Genomic DNA, 16850 nt, shown 5'->3' with positions numbered 1-16850 from the left:
GTACGTTGTCCGTTCCACCTCCCCTCCGGGCAGCTCATTCTTCTGTGAGGAGCTCCGTTTCCCTGGCAGGACTCACGCAAGGATAAGGACGCACCGTAGCGTTTCCAAAGCCACAGAGCAGGGCCCGGGATACGGCAGGGCTGCCTGCCTGCAAATCGCTTCACGTTAGGGCTCTTCGTTCTGAGTTTTTGCTACCAAATTCTAAATAAATAGAGACCACCCTAAGCGGGAGGCTTGCGGAGTAGAAAAAAATTAAAAAAAGAAATTCCAAATCTTGCACGAACTGGTACAACTGCGGAGGGCGCAGCGGCCGTCGTTCCTTCTGTGTTAGTTGCCGTGCGGATCCACGGGACGCACCCCGAGACGAGTACTTGGAACGCGAGGGCCTGCCTCCAGCTCCTGCTGGGATTGGTAATTTTTTTCATCTGCTTAAAACGGGAGCTGGTACCAGCCGGACCAAAGCGACTCCGCGCTTCCCACCTTGGGACGCTCCGCCCAGACACGCGGAGCTGGGGGTGCGGTGACTGCTCCCTGCCAGCAGGGAAGGAGACGGCACCATCGTCAGCTGGCGGGGTCCCCCTCGGCCACCGGGGCAGGCGGCGCTCCTAACCTTGGCGTGCCAAAGGCGGAGGAGTAAGTACGCTTTACGGGAGAGCAAAGCGGAACGGGGAGCTGACTGACGGATCAGGTACGTGTTCGGCCAGATTTCGGTAAGGACAAGAGAAACACTGCTTCGGTTGTTTCTATAGGAACGATGTTTGTGTACGTGCCATGAAAGCGAGCCTCGGCTCCACCGGCACGCCCGGCCTGGGAAACATGAAGCTCTTGTCTGTGAGAGGAGTCTGTCTTTATTTTGCATCGTTCCTGTAGGTGAGACAGAAGTGTTTTAAGCTGTTGAACGCACAGGCAAATCCCCGCTCTCTTTAAAAACACAAGAGGCTGTATGCAGCCTGGTTGAACCACGATATTTTTCAAATAATCTTACGGAGGCAAGGAAGGTGCTATTATTTAGTCAGTAATGGGGAGTAAAACCCTGGGCTCAGCCTTCCGTCACACAGCAGGACGTAGGCCAGAGGGAGCTGTGCTGGTGGTAGGAACTTGCTTCCCAAAACGGGGAAATGCTTGCAGGCTAACCAAAACCCAACCGCACATTTATCTCAACCAGCAACAGAGAACTCGTTCACGTGGAAGCTACAAGCTAATCCTCCGGGGACCTGGACACTATTCCTGGACGTGAAACGTGCAATACTTAAATGTAATAAAAGAGACGCCTACAGACCAACCTTCTGAAAACTGTATTTTATTAAATATACAAAAGCTAAGCACTCCTTGTAGAAAATGGTATCTTCATCTCACACGGTAACGCTGGTTAGTTTCCTGCACCGCTGGTAAAACAGCGTCCAACGCTTGTTTTTCTCCCCAGGGGAGCGCAATTCTTCATGGACGGCGCAAAAGCTGGTGTTGGCGAGCAGCAGCAGGACCGCGCGGTACCGCTAACGCACGCCAGCCGCGTGCACGAGACCACTCGCGCTTCCCATCGCCTTTCACTCACTCCCGCTGCTGTTACCAGAGGAACCGAGCACGAGACTGGAGCGACAACATTCAAATACCAGAAGAACGAAAAGAATTAAAGGCTAATGAAGTAATTCCTGCTTCTCAAAACATTTGTAACTCCGATCTCTATTTCAGTACCCTTTGCAGCAAACATTTGCTCCTATGTATGTCAAGTTAAGCTCCTTTGACACGGGGAACACATTGCTCCTGACGGTCAGAACTGGATTTCATAAATGACGACATTATTTTTGTACTGAAATGTGTATACTTACAGAAAAACCCCACTGTGGTGTAGGGAGGGCACGTCTGGAAGGCAGACGCTAGCTAGGTGGAGAGAGACTTAAAAACAGTACAAGGCACTCACTGATCTCAAGTACTGGTTACAGCAGAAATACGTAAACGTGAGCCATCGCAACACTACAAGAAGGCGTTCCTCTAACACGATATAAAGCTCAAGATTCAGGCTACTAAAGTCTATGAAATCTAATCAGGCAAAAATGCTTTCGTTATTTAATTTCACGGAGTATGTTCATTGTCCTTACTGAGTGAAATTCAAGAGAGAAACAGTACACACAGCAAAAAAACCCAAAATATTTTAAAGAATATACATTCAATTATGAAAGTTAATTTTGTTTCAAGGCAGCAGGTCTGATTTGGAAAGGTTAGCGACCTCCGAGTATACCCTTAAATAAGTGCAATTCAAAGTTAAATTTTTGAAATAGTTAGGCAATGGTAGAGTCCGCGCTACCAGTTTCGATGCTTAACCAAGAACAACTCCAGAGACTTCTAAAAAGTTGGGGGAAATCAAGGCTTTCTGACAGATCCGCCCTACCTCAGAGCGCTGCTAACCTGGCCGCTCGTTATTTCAAGTTCCTTCGAAAATCCTCAGTCCAAAAGCATCCATTTTACGTAAGGATTGTGTGAAATGCGATTAAGCTGTGGTTTTCCTTCGAACGCACACACCTCCAAATGCGTCAGCCGAAGAAGCGTACGTGACTGCGCACCTAAGAAGAGGCAGCAGAGGGAGGGTTTGTCAGGGACAGGTACGCGTGCGTATTTCCTACGGACACCTATGGCGGTCCGTGGGATAAAGGTGGTGCCTGCTCCATAATGCACCAGGCGCCCCGCCTGCCAGCGAGGACTTGCCAGTTCGCCAATCAGGGGAATTAGTACGTGGTAAGAGGCACAAATCTGCGTGTTCACTGACTTACAATCAATACAGACACTCCAAAATGCTTTTTTTCCCCAAAGCCAAGGTCATTGACTTCCTACAAGCAGCAGCCTATAGTCAGATTTTTCATGGAGAACGTGTATCAACAGCCACATTCAAGCCCCCCTCCCAGCTCCCGGCGCACGCTGCTGAGCTGCGATACGCTGTAAGCACGCGGCAGTGACTGGGACGGAAAGTCACTTGAAAAGTTTCTAACCAGGATTCAGCGCAAAAGCCGCCCGCCGCCTCCTCACTGCTGCTTCTTTGGTGGAACGCGAGATTTGGCAACCACAATCGGAATGACGGAGAGCAACCCGATCAGCAAAGCCCAGAGAGGGCGGTAGAAGAGCCAGCCAACGGAGATGGTCAGGAGCGTCAGCGAACTGGCGACGCAGAAGGCAAAGGCTTTTAATCCAATGTTAACCAGATCTCTCACAACGGGAAACCAGTCCACTGCAGAAAGAATTAAACAAGGGATAAAGCAGTTGACAAGACGATAGTTTAAAAGGAAGTCTTATTCACGCCTAGGATTTGCACACTAACTATTGCAATCACAAGACAGACTCAAATTATTTATCAAGAGCACTGGGTGAGGCATTTCAGCACAGTATCCTCAAGGCATGTGATAATTAAGCAACAGCTAAACATCTGAGGCAATGGTATCCTCATCTCTTCAGACAAAAAGTAATCCAAAATTAAGGCTGAAGTCTTGTCCGAGGCTCGAGAGGCAGAGGAGACTGATAGCCTTGCAGCTATGGAACAAGCCTAGGGCCACTGATACAATATGCTAGCACAAAAATTAATTTCTGGCAACAATAAATCTTGCAGTAGCATGTATATGGCTAAGTAAATAAGGGGAAAAAAAAAAAAAGTGAGCGCATCCCTACAAAGCAAATGATAGCTTTGATGTTTGGAGTTTATACAACTTGGAGGCACCGTCCTGCTTTTCTCTAAGTTTTTATTCCAGCATTTTTCTACGCTAAGAGGATAAACGAAAACCTTTTTTGCTGTGTGTTCACAGCAGTGTAGACTAACCAGACACAAAGACAGGCTACTATACAACTACTAATTACAACTTGTTGGGGGGACCACTTGTGTACGGGTATAGAAAATAACTGGATTGCAGCACCTGAGTTAGACTTGAAAGAACAAGCCCAGTGTGGGCTTCGGCTTCTGATTTTGGTAAGCACTGGGCTGGGATCTTCTGGAACTCACAATAGATACTGGCATTTTTTTTGTTTTTTAATGTTCACAAAGCAACCAGCTGGTTCTGGGATCCTGTTTACCTGCAATTGCCTACAGCGACTTTCTGATCAAATCCAGTCTGAGTTCAAAGCAGATTCCTCCTGACCTCCAAATTCATTAATTGCGTACGTGAGCAGGAGAGGGCCTCTCTGGGGATTATGATCCTATTTCTAAATCATTTTACCTTTCCGTAAAAAACTTACCCAAAGTGTAAAAGATTTGGGTCATGAGGCTGATGCCTACGAACATTGCCAGCCAGCCTGCTGCACGGAGGGCCCAGGTCATCATGGTGTTACTCTCATGCTCTTTCTGAAACACCTCCTGAAAGCAAACACCATTACATGCAGCCTGTTTCTCCATTTCTTTCGAGATCCTCTTGATTCCAGTGTATTATGAGCAAATCGGAGCCGACAGCGTTGTCGGAGTACAAATTCTCTCGTAGAAGATGTATCACAGCTCATTCTGCAGGGTCTTTTTGCGCGGTATTGCTGCACACTACAATAGATGCGAAGTGCAGCACAAGGGAAACCAGCATTTTTCTAAATTAAGTCAGCTAAACGAGCACCGTTCGACACACTACAACCACAGGCAGAAAGCACAGGGGTTTGCTGCAAATGGATACATTCAACATTACTGTGGAAAATAAGTAAATGTAATAAGGAGGAACGATCCGACTTCACTGTTTGGAGGAAGAGAGAAAAGGCAACAATATCCACTGATGGGAAGGAACGGGATATGAAAGAAAGCAAGGAGTGTGCAGGGAAGAAAAGATAAAAGGTACGTGTGCGTTGTATCGGGCAAAGCAGAGCATCTATTTGCAAGAATTCAGAGTAAGATTTTTTCAAAACGGGTTGTGTGCCCCTCTGGCTCCATAAAAGGTACACAGGAAGATGGCCAAGATGTAATAAAGCACTTAATGGGAAAAGACGTGTGTGACGGATTGACTACTTGTACGTGCAAGTACTCTAAAATTATTCACTTGTAGTGAGTTAATTTCCAATGAACTAAAATTCCATCTAACGAAGACTCAGAGCTCACAGCAGAGAGCTGATTCTACTGCTACTCTCTTTCAGCTCACAACAAAAGCCTTTTTAACTGCTTTTGGGAGCTCCTGGAAATTTGTGACATCTGGGATTTTTGCAGCAGGGCATGAAACAACCATTAATGGAAACAAACCTACTAAAAGGGGTAAATGAATCACCGAATTGCTGGAGCATGCAGGATTTATTGGAGCATAATGCTCTGCCTGAAGGTTCTTTCTCAGCCAGAATGGCAATAAACATTTCGAACAAGCCTAAACTCCCATTATTAGAAGCTGAAGAGAGGATAGCTCCTACGGTTTGTTTAATTAAAGCCTGATTTACACTATTTTTACATACGACCTTTTCAAAAGCATGTGCTTGCAGGTGTAAGTGGGAAACTACCAAAGAGCAAATAAAAGCAAAATGAGAAGGCACAGAAAGAGCCTTTAAAGCAAAGGATGTTCAGCAGCAACACAAGGGGATTTAAAACAAATAAATATATAGCTACTTTAGCCACAGTTCCTTTCTAAAATTAAAAAAAAAAAAAAATCAGGAATAACGATAACCAAATTACGTACTGCTAGTGGGTGAAGCAAGGCATTTTGCTGCAATACAAAGAACGTGCAGAAACCCAGAAGGCAAACGCAGGCTATAACGCATTGTGCCAGAAAAAGGAGAGAGAAAAGGCAATGTTTACATCGAGCATCTCCTCCCCTAGAGCAGGTCTGAAGGAGAATGAGAGCTTTCTCCCCTGCTGCTTCTGCACCACCATCTCCAATTTTAACCCTTCACTAGTGTGGTATCTCACCTCCACAGAGAGTTCCCCAGGGTACAGAATCTGCAGGACATCTCCAGACTTGGTATGATATGGAACCAGCTGATTGCCTCGCTGGCGAGCAATCACAGTCACCTTGGAAGAAAGGGAAAAATATTTACTGGTTACGGAGTTGGGAACAGAGTTTGCGAAATACAGAAACAGCTGAAGACTCACCTTATCAGCAGAGCCCAGGTGGGGGTCATCTCCACTCAGACCTGCGTAGAAGAACGAGACACGAAGGTCTCCTACCTACAAAGAAGAGAATATTGGAAGTCAAGAAAGATTTCTTTAGAAAGGAGAATCACAGGAAAGACAACTCTGCGTGGGAAGACCCTTTATATATCAACACTTTTTCTGAACGTTTATGTCGAGCCAGAGGATACCCAGAATGATATCCAACATTTTTCGTGCCTAGTTGATGGCCAAAACAGGATAGCTCAAACGCGGGTTTGCAATACCCCCTCTGATTTAGTTGCAGGGGCACATTAACCCCACTGAGATCCTATGTTCATCCCTTGTCACTTCATCTTTTGGCAGAGGAGGGCAGGCAGCACAAGCTGACAACAAGGTATTTCATTGTACTGCCTTGAGCACAGCAAGGCAGAGGTAGAACCTGCCTCCCAGCACCATCCCGTGTCTTTCCATGTAAAAGCATGGCAGACTCAAGAAAACAGAAGACGAAGCAGCATCAGAAGCTTCCTGCAGGAGAAGCACTCCTGCTGAAGGACTGTACTAAGAGTGTCATCCTATGCGATGGCCTGCACTCCAATTTCTACATATTTAAATAGAAACGGGACACACCCCAGCCTTCTTTTTCACAAACTAGTAATCGCTGCTTTGGTTTATCTTTCTCATCTTACTTCTGGACGCCTGGGGTTCTCGCTGTGGTAAAAGTAATCTCCTCCTCGGGTAACATCAGCATGTGGATCCTCGAGGTGTGACAAGCTCAACTGCTTGAAGTCATCAATTTTATCCACAAGGCCTAAGCAGAATAAAGAAACAAGCTCAGGGCCGGTGTCTAACTTGGAACAGCCAATTTGCTGGGTGGCTTCCCAATTATCACTTGAAATGACTGCCACTGTGGAAAGAACCAAAGTCCGCTGCTGTCGCAACAGCAGACACAAAGCCAGTACAAAGCAATCCTTACCCGTGGAAAGAACAAAGCTGCCAACCTGGACGTTCGGAGAAACAGCAGTGAAAGACTCCACAGCCATGGCACTGAGGAACAGAGAGAGTCCCCGATTAGTCCCAGAATTAAGGTCAAACTCTTGATTTGCAGTATGTAATATACAGCACATAAAAGGTACTATGTCAGACCTCCGGAGAAACTCAGAGCTAAATGGCTGTCGTGATGTGAGAACAAATCCATCAAGAAACTGCGCCCAGACTTCACAGTGTTGCAGCCATTAAAATAAGTTATGACAAGATACGACTGCCTCATCCCCTGGCCTGACCTTCCATACACACTATAGGATTTCACTAGTTTTTTCTGTACTGAACCTACAATGGGCTGAAATGGAGCTCAGCTCTTAGGAAGCTGTTCAGGGGGATAGAGAGGCTTTGAGGGACAATGAATTAATCACATTCTTAGAGAAATTCCTGCAACATTTAACTACACTTATAAATGCACTTTATTTCTAGCCTGAATTTATTTAGCTTCTGCTGTCAACTGCTAGATCTTACCCGCTAAATTAAGAAACCTAGATCATAAACCTTGTCCGTATAAAGGTACTTCTACATCATGGCCAAGTTAATTAAATTCCAAACTCAGGAATCCTTTACTTACAGACTCGACTTCATTCTCCTAAGTAGTACTACTAGAATCTCTTGGCAGTAAACAACAGGTTTTATTTTCACAAATGTCTGAGTTGCATAAAAAGATAAGATGGATGGACAGAAGGAAGAAGACATGTAGTACACACTTAAAATAGAGCCTCATTAATGCTAGGCATGAACTCTAAAGTTCAGTGTGTCTGCAGACACCATGCTGTCTCACGCAAGGATCCACCATAGTTATGCTCAGTCTCCTTGGTTTGTACCAATACACCCAGATTAAATGTTCTTAGCTGCAGCACTTTTAAAATCATGTACTGCAATAACACTAAATCACAAATGTTTCCTACTCTCCATTGGAGATTTGCATTTCCCGGAGAATGCCTGGAGTATTTTCATTAACAAAAAAGTGTGCATGGGGAAGAGAGACAAAGCAGGCGTGTCACCTGTGCATCCTGTTTTCCCATTATCTCTCGTCTATACAAGTCTCCTAGTTGGGACTTATAATCAAAAACACATAGACCTTCGCTTTCCCTCCTGAAGTAGTACTTCCAAATAAAGGACAGTGTATTTGGATGAGCCCACAGAACCAAAACAAAGTTCTGGAGATTTTGCGAAGTTCGAGGTTTTGTTGAAATCCTGGCCCTGCTATCTCTCCAGCTGTATTTTTCACTCACACACGATGGTTTTTTGCCAGATGGCATCCTGCATCCTAAGGAACCAACAGGTGCTGTGAGAATGACAAGCAAGCTAAAACTTAGCATTAAAAAAGGCACATTGTAGTGTAACTAAAATGTTGCAGATGAGAGATACATGAAACAAATTATATATGGGCGACTGCCACAAATAAGCCTCTGAGCTCATGCACTTAGCTCATGCCTCATGCTTTTAGAAAAAGCAGCATGCAAGTGGCACGACAAGCTCATGGGATGCCTGGTATTCTAACCCTGTACTTGTAATAGAAGAAAAAATTAGTAATAGCCTGCACTAACAGACAAGAAAAGTCAGAAAGGAACCCATTCAAGTTCTCCTACATGGAGACCACATGGTCCAGAGGTAATATAACAGCCTGATGTCCAGCCATTACTAACGGATAGCTTAATTCTGGTTCCACCAGGCAGCTTTGAACTGCTCTCTAAACTCTCTATGCCTTAGTTCTCCCAACTACCAAAAGACCAACAGCTTCCATATGCTTCACTGTGTCATGAAGATCGGTCATTTAGCTTTCATCTTTGAGCAGATACAGTGACAGAACCTAGAGGGACTGTGCTAGGTGGCAAATTACCTTGGGTTTTTGTGTCCAATTTCTCGATCAAAGTTTCTGCTGTTCACAACTTCCGATTTCCATTCGGTATCTAAAGAAAATGAGGTGCAGGTTGAGGAGAAAACAGGAAAAATTGCCACTCAGATCTCAGTTATTGAAGATACCTTTCAATGAATCAGTTCTAAGTTACACTTGCAGGAATAATGTTTACATCAAAGTATGTATGTGATTGTACTGATACTTAAATCCATCTTCCTAGCGTATTAACAAGGAATGCCAGCATTTAGAAAAAAAGGATTTTAGCGATAAAATTGTAACTCAACTTCACTCAGTGGGAGCTTTGCAGTTGGGTTTGATTCCTGGCTCCACTCTTTGGGAATAATCTGGTTTTGTGAGGAAAGGCTGTGAGCTCCGCTGGAATTTGCAAATTTTGTTGCAGTCAAGCAACAGATAGAGATGGTACCTGTATGTGCCACTGTCAAAAATGCATAATGCTGACCACAGCAGCCTTCCCACATCCCCAGAACAGATTCCAGTAGGTTTCTTATAACTCCTACAAAACTAGAGTCCCTTTTTTGAGCAGTTTCCATATTAAATATAGCTTGCTCTACTTCCACGAAGGAGTAGAGAGGAAGGAAAGGGAGTTTGGTTAAACAGTGGAGTAGGGATCATTGTAAGGGATATTCTGGTGTATTGGGTACGTAGCAAGATTTTGGAAGAGGGGCGCTGCCGGGGTGACATCTGCGGGAAGAGGTCAGGGGCTGCCCTGTGTTGGACACAGCTGGCTCCACATCAAACCCACTGCAGGCCACAGCTGAGCCCATCAGTGAAGTTCAGGGCACTTCTGTGAAAACATTTTTAAGAAAGCGCAGAAAACACCAAATGGGGAAGGGAGGGAAGAAAAAGGAGTGAGAAACAACAGAAGGAACACCAAAGTCAGAGGAGGAGGTGCTCCACAGCAGAGCAGATATTCTCTGCAGCATGGGGAGAGTCCATGCTGGAGCATGGGAAAAGTGTAAGAAGGGAAGAGTGGCAGAGAGAAACCACTCCGTACTGACTGTAAACCTACCCCCACCCCCTGCACCGCTCACTGCTTCACTAAAGGGAGTGAGTGTAATCTGTGGCAAAAACAAGGGCGGGGGGCAAGGGGAGAGGAGTCTGGAGTGAAGCTGAGCCTGGGAAAGGGTGAGAGCAAATGTGTTTACCCAACACCTGAATCAGTAATTAAATATTTCTTTTAATTGACAATAAGTTAGTTTTCCCCAAGTTGAGTCTGTTTTGCCCACGATGGTAAAACTGGTAAGCGATCTCCCTATCTTTATTTCAAGCCACAAGCGCTCTCATTCCTTTTCTTCCCAATCTCTTCCCCAGTCCTGCTGAGGGGGCGAGGAAGCAAGGGGCTGGGTGGGCCCCTGGCTGCCAGCCAAAGCTAACCCACCACACCTAGTAATATACAGACTTTTACCGGACAGAATCCATCCATCTTGAGAGGGCAGCTGTTTTTTTTAAATGGCATTTCGTTTTGTTCCCTGCCACCGTAAGGCTGTTTTTCACAGCTCACAACCACTAGCTTTGCTCCTTATGTATCTCCATGCTGCAGGGTCCCATGCTTCACTGAGCTGGGGTATTTTTATCACACCCAGAAACTGCTGCCCGCCCACGTTACACATCCATCTGCTCTACTCAGAGATAAATGAAGCACAGAGACCAATCTCCAGATATATGATGACTCAGAGTATTTTTCTGCCGCTGGGTGGATGAGAATAATGCTCTCAGTTCTGCTCCTGCCAAAAAAGCATTAGGCAAAAGCCACAGTGCACATCAGAAGGTGCTGATGGTTTTCATTAGCTTGTATCAACACCGAAACAGACTCTCAACAGGCTGGAGCTACACTGTTCTCCCCTGTCTATTTTTTTCTGCTCACGCCCAACACATGCCCAATTACTCCACTTCTGAAGAGTCACCTCAGGCATAGCTTTGAACACACTCCCATCTCTGCCCATCTCCTGTCGCTGAGGACCTTATGGGTCCTATCTGCGGAGCATCCTATCGCTGGATGCTGCTCTGAACCTCTAGGAGTTCCAAGACAAGACTTTCTGTAGTAGTTGCTTGCTAACAGCACACCTCCTTTCACCTCCGTTACCTCAAGAAAAGGAGGTCCTGCCATTTGTTTAGGAAATGGAATTTTTATTTATTTCTTCTTTATTTATTCCTTTCCTTTCTTTCCCAATAAGAAAATACAGCGTTTACAACAAAAATCAAAACAGACACCTTACATGCATAAAAGAAAAGTTGATCAACTTACTGTATGAGTATTTTGTCTCTTTCTTAATCTCACCATTCTCTTCATACTCCCTGCAGAGAAAAGGGGTGGGATGAGAACAAAAACAGTGCACACACCCCTGCTCAGGGCAGAATACACTTTACAAATGAAATGCACAGACAGCTCACTGGCAACACAAACGTATCTTTACAAGTAAACTAACTTGTCTCTGAACTACCTATTCTGAAGACACAGATTCTCTGTACAAGGAGAAAACTACACACAAATGCTAAACAGCCACAACACTTTTATTCCCATGTTGCCAACAAGGAATTGACTAGATCAAAGTGGAACAACCAGTATTAAGGACAGTGAGACCAGCTGACCTAAATCAATACATCTTTTACAGATGCTGCACGATAACCATGTTAAAACTGAGAAGTTATTTTTCACACCTTCACAACCTCTGACATTTTTTTTTGTATGACACAAAAGAGATTTGGCACGAGTTCTGTGGAGTCAGACCTACATAATAGCTAATAACTTTTATACTACTGTCAGTGGAATTATTATTAATAACAGAAATGTTTTTCCCCTTCTGCTTGCAACTGTTAGCAGAGTAGCTAACTTCTCATTACAGTTTTGTAAATCCCCTTGAAAAGGTACTTAGACTGCAATATTGCCTATTATAAACTAATCTGAGTATCTCCCAAGCAACTAACATTTGCTGTTTACTTTCACAGCTAGAAATTAATGCTGGCTTTTGATTATTAAGGATAAGGGGTAGCAGAGTCTTGAGAAATTGAGAAATCATGTCTTTGTTTAAGTAAGTACTTCAATTTGCACATGTATGAAGTACCAAAGAAATTAAGAATTTCCCTCATAGTCACGGGCCAAAAAGTCTTAAGTGTCCACAAGTCTGAGAAAAGAACCCGACTTTAGATTCAATTGGATACAATAAGGTTTTTTAATTGCTTTGAAATATTCTAGTGTATGTTAGGCTGTAGGTATCAACCAGGTAGTTTTGGGGTCAATGGGTTTATCAGAGTTTATTCTTGAATCCATAATTGAAATTGTTGGGTTCACTTACTTTTCTAACAAAAGTTAAGACCCCTTTGGGAAATTAAAAAATAAAAAATACAAAAAAAACCCCAAAAACCAAAAAACCAAAAACCAAAAAGTAAATCATTGTCATTGTGGAAGAAAGGAAGAAAGCCAAGGGAAAATACAATGACGTTGTATCTTTTTGTATTTGCTTTTTGAGGACAGGGGAAAAAAATTGGCTTGAGGGTCCATGATCAAGTTTTAGAGAACGGCAGCACAAAAGGCATAGCAGATGTAGGGAAAAAGAGGATTATAAAGTTTTATTTGAAAAAATTCAGGACCAAGTATTTTGGGACAATGGTTTTGATTCTGCTAATCAACTAGCAGGCAGAGAGTATTATGGGGGTGGAGTTACAGAAATCCTGATGGGCAGAAAGTACATCAAGAAATAAAAGAAGCTTTAGGAACATTAGAAAGGATAGAAATCAACTGAGTCTTTGGGAAAAACATGAGCGTTTTCTTTTTTTATTCTTTTTCATAAATTGGTAAAAACCTTTGAATTCTGTTAACAACGCATATAACAGATTATAGATCAACGGCCTCTGAGGTGGCCCAGCATCAGACAACAATAACGAAAACAAAAAAACCACAACTGCAGCATGGAGGCCAAGAAACCCCATATGAAGTTACACAAAATCAGGAAGTGAAAACATTCGATAAAAGGCCTTGCATGTTACCCAAATTTTATCAAATGCAAATTCTGCAGCATTGACCATCTACAAGACCTGACATCTCCAAGGAAATTACAGTGACTCTCTAAAAAAACCCAAGAGCTCTACAATTCTCCTGCCATAAAGACTTGTTGACTTGTTGGGGGTTTATTTTGAGGGGTGGGGAGAGAGAAAAAAAAACATGATGGGATCCTGTTAATACCAGAGCTGTATAAACAACTTTTAAAGATCTCTCTCACTTACGTGGAATCTTCGTATTCTACCCATTGGTACATTTCCACGTTACGCTTAAGTTTGACAGCCTGGATGGAGAGCCCATAGCTGGGATCAGACAAAGGCTATTTAAAAATTAAAGAAAATAAAAGTCAGTATAAATGCTATACCTCACAAACTCAAACACTGTACTTTTATTATCAAACCTATTTACACACCTCACTGTACATAGTTAGTACTATGTCACACACAGTTGAATATAGAATAAATGTTATGATAGACAAAAAGGAGCATCTCTTTATATCACTGATAAATCTGACCTAAAGAATCATTATCAAAAATTATTGCCATAGTGAAGAATAAAACCAGAAATGCTGACTAATGGTATGTGGGCTCAACTGTTGAAACCAGAGGAAGATTTTATTTTGCTGGAAGCTACTGTGCTGTGTTACCTTCTGCAGTGCAGTGAGCACAGCAAATGTCATCGCTCCTGCAAAGTCAGAACTTGCAGAGCCTCTGTACTGCAAGAGCCTGAAGACTTTACAACACCAGGAATACACAACAGGTTCCCTGTGCAAAGGGGAATTGAAATTATCCACCAAAGGCAGTGGGAGGGTAAACACAGCTAGAGGTAGCATGCTGCCGGGGAGCAGGGAGACCGAGGCTGTACAGCATCTCCCCGATTCTGGGCCAAGAACCAAAGTTTGGGTGGTATCTGGAAATGCTTGCAGGGGAGGAGAGAAGCTACATGTCTTCTCCCTGGATATCAAACATAATTTTAATTTTAAGACTTTTCCTTCTCTCCAAGCTTGAAATACTCATATCTTCAAGATACTATTTAATTTACCTTAGATGTACTCAGAGCGCCAGCTAAGTGCACCAATCTCCCTTCGTTCTGCTGAGACACACTGTGGATGCTATCAAGAGGGATCACAAGAGAAAGTCCCTCATCAAGAGATTTGGCTGTCCTTAAAGCTCGTCCCTGCAATCAAGAAAAGCAAAATCAAGTTGTGGAGAATCAATGGTACAGCAGTGTTTTGTGAAAAAGGTTAGCAGACAAGTGATCTGAAGACCACAAGCAATGCTTACATACTCAGTCTCAAGGCGTATTCTCCAAACACACTTGTACTTCTCCACTCCCTCTTCCTCTGTGTCTGACACAGTTTGGGGCGGTATTTCTCACCCATGCAGCAGGACCATTAACATTGACTAAACTCCTCAAACACACATAGATTATTCCTACAAGAGTCCAAAGTTCTTGCTCTTCACCTCGTACCATGTTCGTTGTTCACAAATAACTGCAAAAATGCCAATTATGGTCCTTTTTCCACAGACCCATATGACTACTTGGCAGAAGTTTTCCTTACCTTACCATCTGTGCTGGTTTTGGCCGGGATAGAGTTAATTTTCTTCATAGTAGCTAGTACAGGGCTATGGTTTGGATTTGTGCTGGAAACAGTGTTGATAACACGGGGGTGTTTTCGTTCCTGCTGAGCAGCGCTTACACAGAACCAAGGCCTTTTCTGCCTCTCACCCCACCCCACCAGCGAGGGGGCTGGGGGGGCACAAGAAGCTGGAAGGGGACATGGCTGGGACAGCTGACCCCAACTGACCACAGGGATGTCCCACACCGTACGGCGTCTGCTCAGCGTATAAAGCTGGGGGAAGGAGAAGGAAGAGGGGGACGGTCGGAGTGATGGCGTTTGTCTTCCCAAGTAACCACGACATGCAATGGAGCCTTGCTTTCCTGGAGATGGCTGAGCACCTGCCTGCCAGTGGGAAGGAGCGAATGAATTCCTTGTCTTGCTTTGCTTGTGCACGCAGCTTTTGCTTTGCCTATTAAGCTGTCTTTATCTCAACCCACGTGTTTAATCACTTTTACCCTTCCAATTCTCTCCCCCATCCCACCGGCGGGGGGAGTGAGCGAGCGGCTGGGTGGGGCTTAGTTGCCAGCTGGGGTTAAACCATGACACCATCATGTTATGGCGTGCTTTCCTGCAAAGTCACGGAAACTGGGAGTAGTTCTCTTTCCTCTTGTGGAAGTACAAAAGGAAGTCTTAGGTGAAAATTCACAGAATTCTGCTCTCCCACTCCAAAACTGCCAAAAGCATGTAAGTTTGCAATGGTAGGGTGTTAGGATTCCCTGCTTGCTTAAATTATTTTTTCAATCTAAAACCAAGACATAAAATAACACTGACAATAATCAACACCTTCAATTTTGCAACATGGAGTATGAATTCCTTTAATGCAATTATAACAACACTAGAAATGAGGACCTTACATTATCCCAAGAAAAGAGAGAAGACTGGAACATGGCTGGCTCATATAACCCTCTTTCGATAATACTACAGCCTGTTTCTGCACCAGCTCACAGGTTTTGGATCTTATCTCTCATCACACGCTGCCACTGTCTCTACTACACTCAGTTCTACAGACTGTCTACAGCCCAGTGATTTTACTCTTCTGTTGTATCTCAAGGATAAGCGCCAGACTCTCCAGACATAACGTCCTCTTCTCATGGATGAAGTAATAAAGCTTTGACATGATCATTTTAGTAAGCCTATAAATGCAAAATTAGTTGAATGTCACGTCAGCTGTGACATTTTAAAGCTGTGTATAAGCACTGATGGTACTTCACTTACTTCATTGGTGAAAAGAAGGTAGAAAGACAGAAGAAATGTCACAAGTCCCATCAACATGCCTCCAGAAGTCTCGCTGAGCCTCTCCAGGAACCCTGGTTTGGACTCACTTGTGATTTTAACATGTTCTTTTCTGCTGCCTGTATCAGAGAACTGTTGGAGATAAACCAAAAAATGCAATATTTGTGCGATAGGGGAAGGCATTCTGTTTCAAGAGAAGTCTTTTAGCTTTGTTAATACTGCTGCTCTACAGAGTAGCACCTCTTGCCTTGGACCAAAACTTTCCCGCACTTATTAAATGCCTCATCATACTTTTGATACCAGAAATACAGTCAATAAGTAAAACTCAAGCCTAACGGAAAAAAACATTGCTATTATAGTGCTTCAACACGTTCCTTCAAGCTTTCTTCAGTCTGTATCTAGGTTCCCTATTTGGTGTCCACATTCTGCATTCGGGCCATGACAAATTGAGTAATACTCCTGAATTCCAGACCAACTGAAACATAGCTATAAATAACAAGTTACATTTTACCTCACCAGTGGTAAGTGCCTCCACACTTTAAAATAGTTGCATTTAGAGCAACAAACAGAGATAGCTTAAAACAGAATTGTTATTGCTGTCCTAGCCAGTGCCACATCAAAGCATGAAAGCCCAGGGGTTTATGGCTGCGGGGAATAACCAAGAAATAACTTCAGATTAGCACACATAGCCAAGACAGGAGGCGAGGCTTCTCTTTTGCTCGCGTCGAGGCGCCAGGCGGGAGGTGACCGCGGCCCCTCGGCTGCGCCAGGCGCTGCACAGGGCCCCTCGCCTCAGCGGGGAGCGGCCGGAGCGGGAACGGGCCGACCCAGGGGACCGCCCCACGCAGCGCCGAGTAACGGCAGTGACCGGCCCGAGCAGCACTTACGTTCCTCGACATCTTGAGCCTTGTACCACCCCGGAGAAGCCGCGGGAGCCGCCGCAAGAGCCACGCACCGACAGCCGCGCCCTCCTCCTCAGGGCTCAGCCGTCCCTCCCGCCTCCGAGCCGCTCCCCGCAACGCATGCCGGGACACGTAGTTCCCGCCTGGGACAC

General features: G+C 44.4%; 1 protein-coding gene across 1 annotated transcript; it reads right to left on the bottom strand.

The window, feature by feature from the left end:
* Window positions 1-2419: 2419 nt before the first annotated feature.
* TMEM43 (transmembrane protein 43) lies at window positions 2420-16812 on the bottom strand. Its single transcript, XM_082322413.1, has 13 exons — window positions 16684-16812; window positions 15779-15928; window positions 13984-14118; window positions 13167-13261; window positions 11191-11240; window positions 8907-8976; window positions 6996-7066; window positions 6709-6830; window positions 6023-6097; window positions 5840-5941; window positions 4213-4330; window positions 2982-3217; window positions 2420-2558 (listed from the first exon to the last, which is right to left on the bottom strand). Exons 1-12 carry the CDS (start codon window positions 16693-16695, stop codon window positions 3015-3017), a joined length of 1203 nt encoding a protein of 400 aa, XP_082178539.1. The 5' UTR covers window positions 16696-16812; the 3' UTR covers window positions 2420-2558; window positions 2982-3014.
* Window positions 16813-16850: the final 38 nt, after the last annotated feature.

Source organism: Platalea leucorodia (assembly GCF_965183815.1).
Source record: "Platalea leucorodia genome assembly, chromosome: 9".
In the NCBI taxonomy this organism is placed as follows: Eukaryota; Metazoa; Chordata; class Aves; order Pelecaniformes; family Threskiornithidae; genus Platalea; species Platalea leucorodia.
The sequence above is the reverse complement of the archived record's forward strand: the minus strand, read 5'-3'. Positions and strand labels throughout refer to the sequence as shown.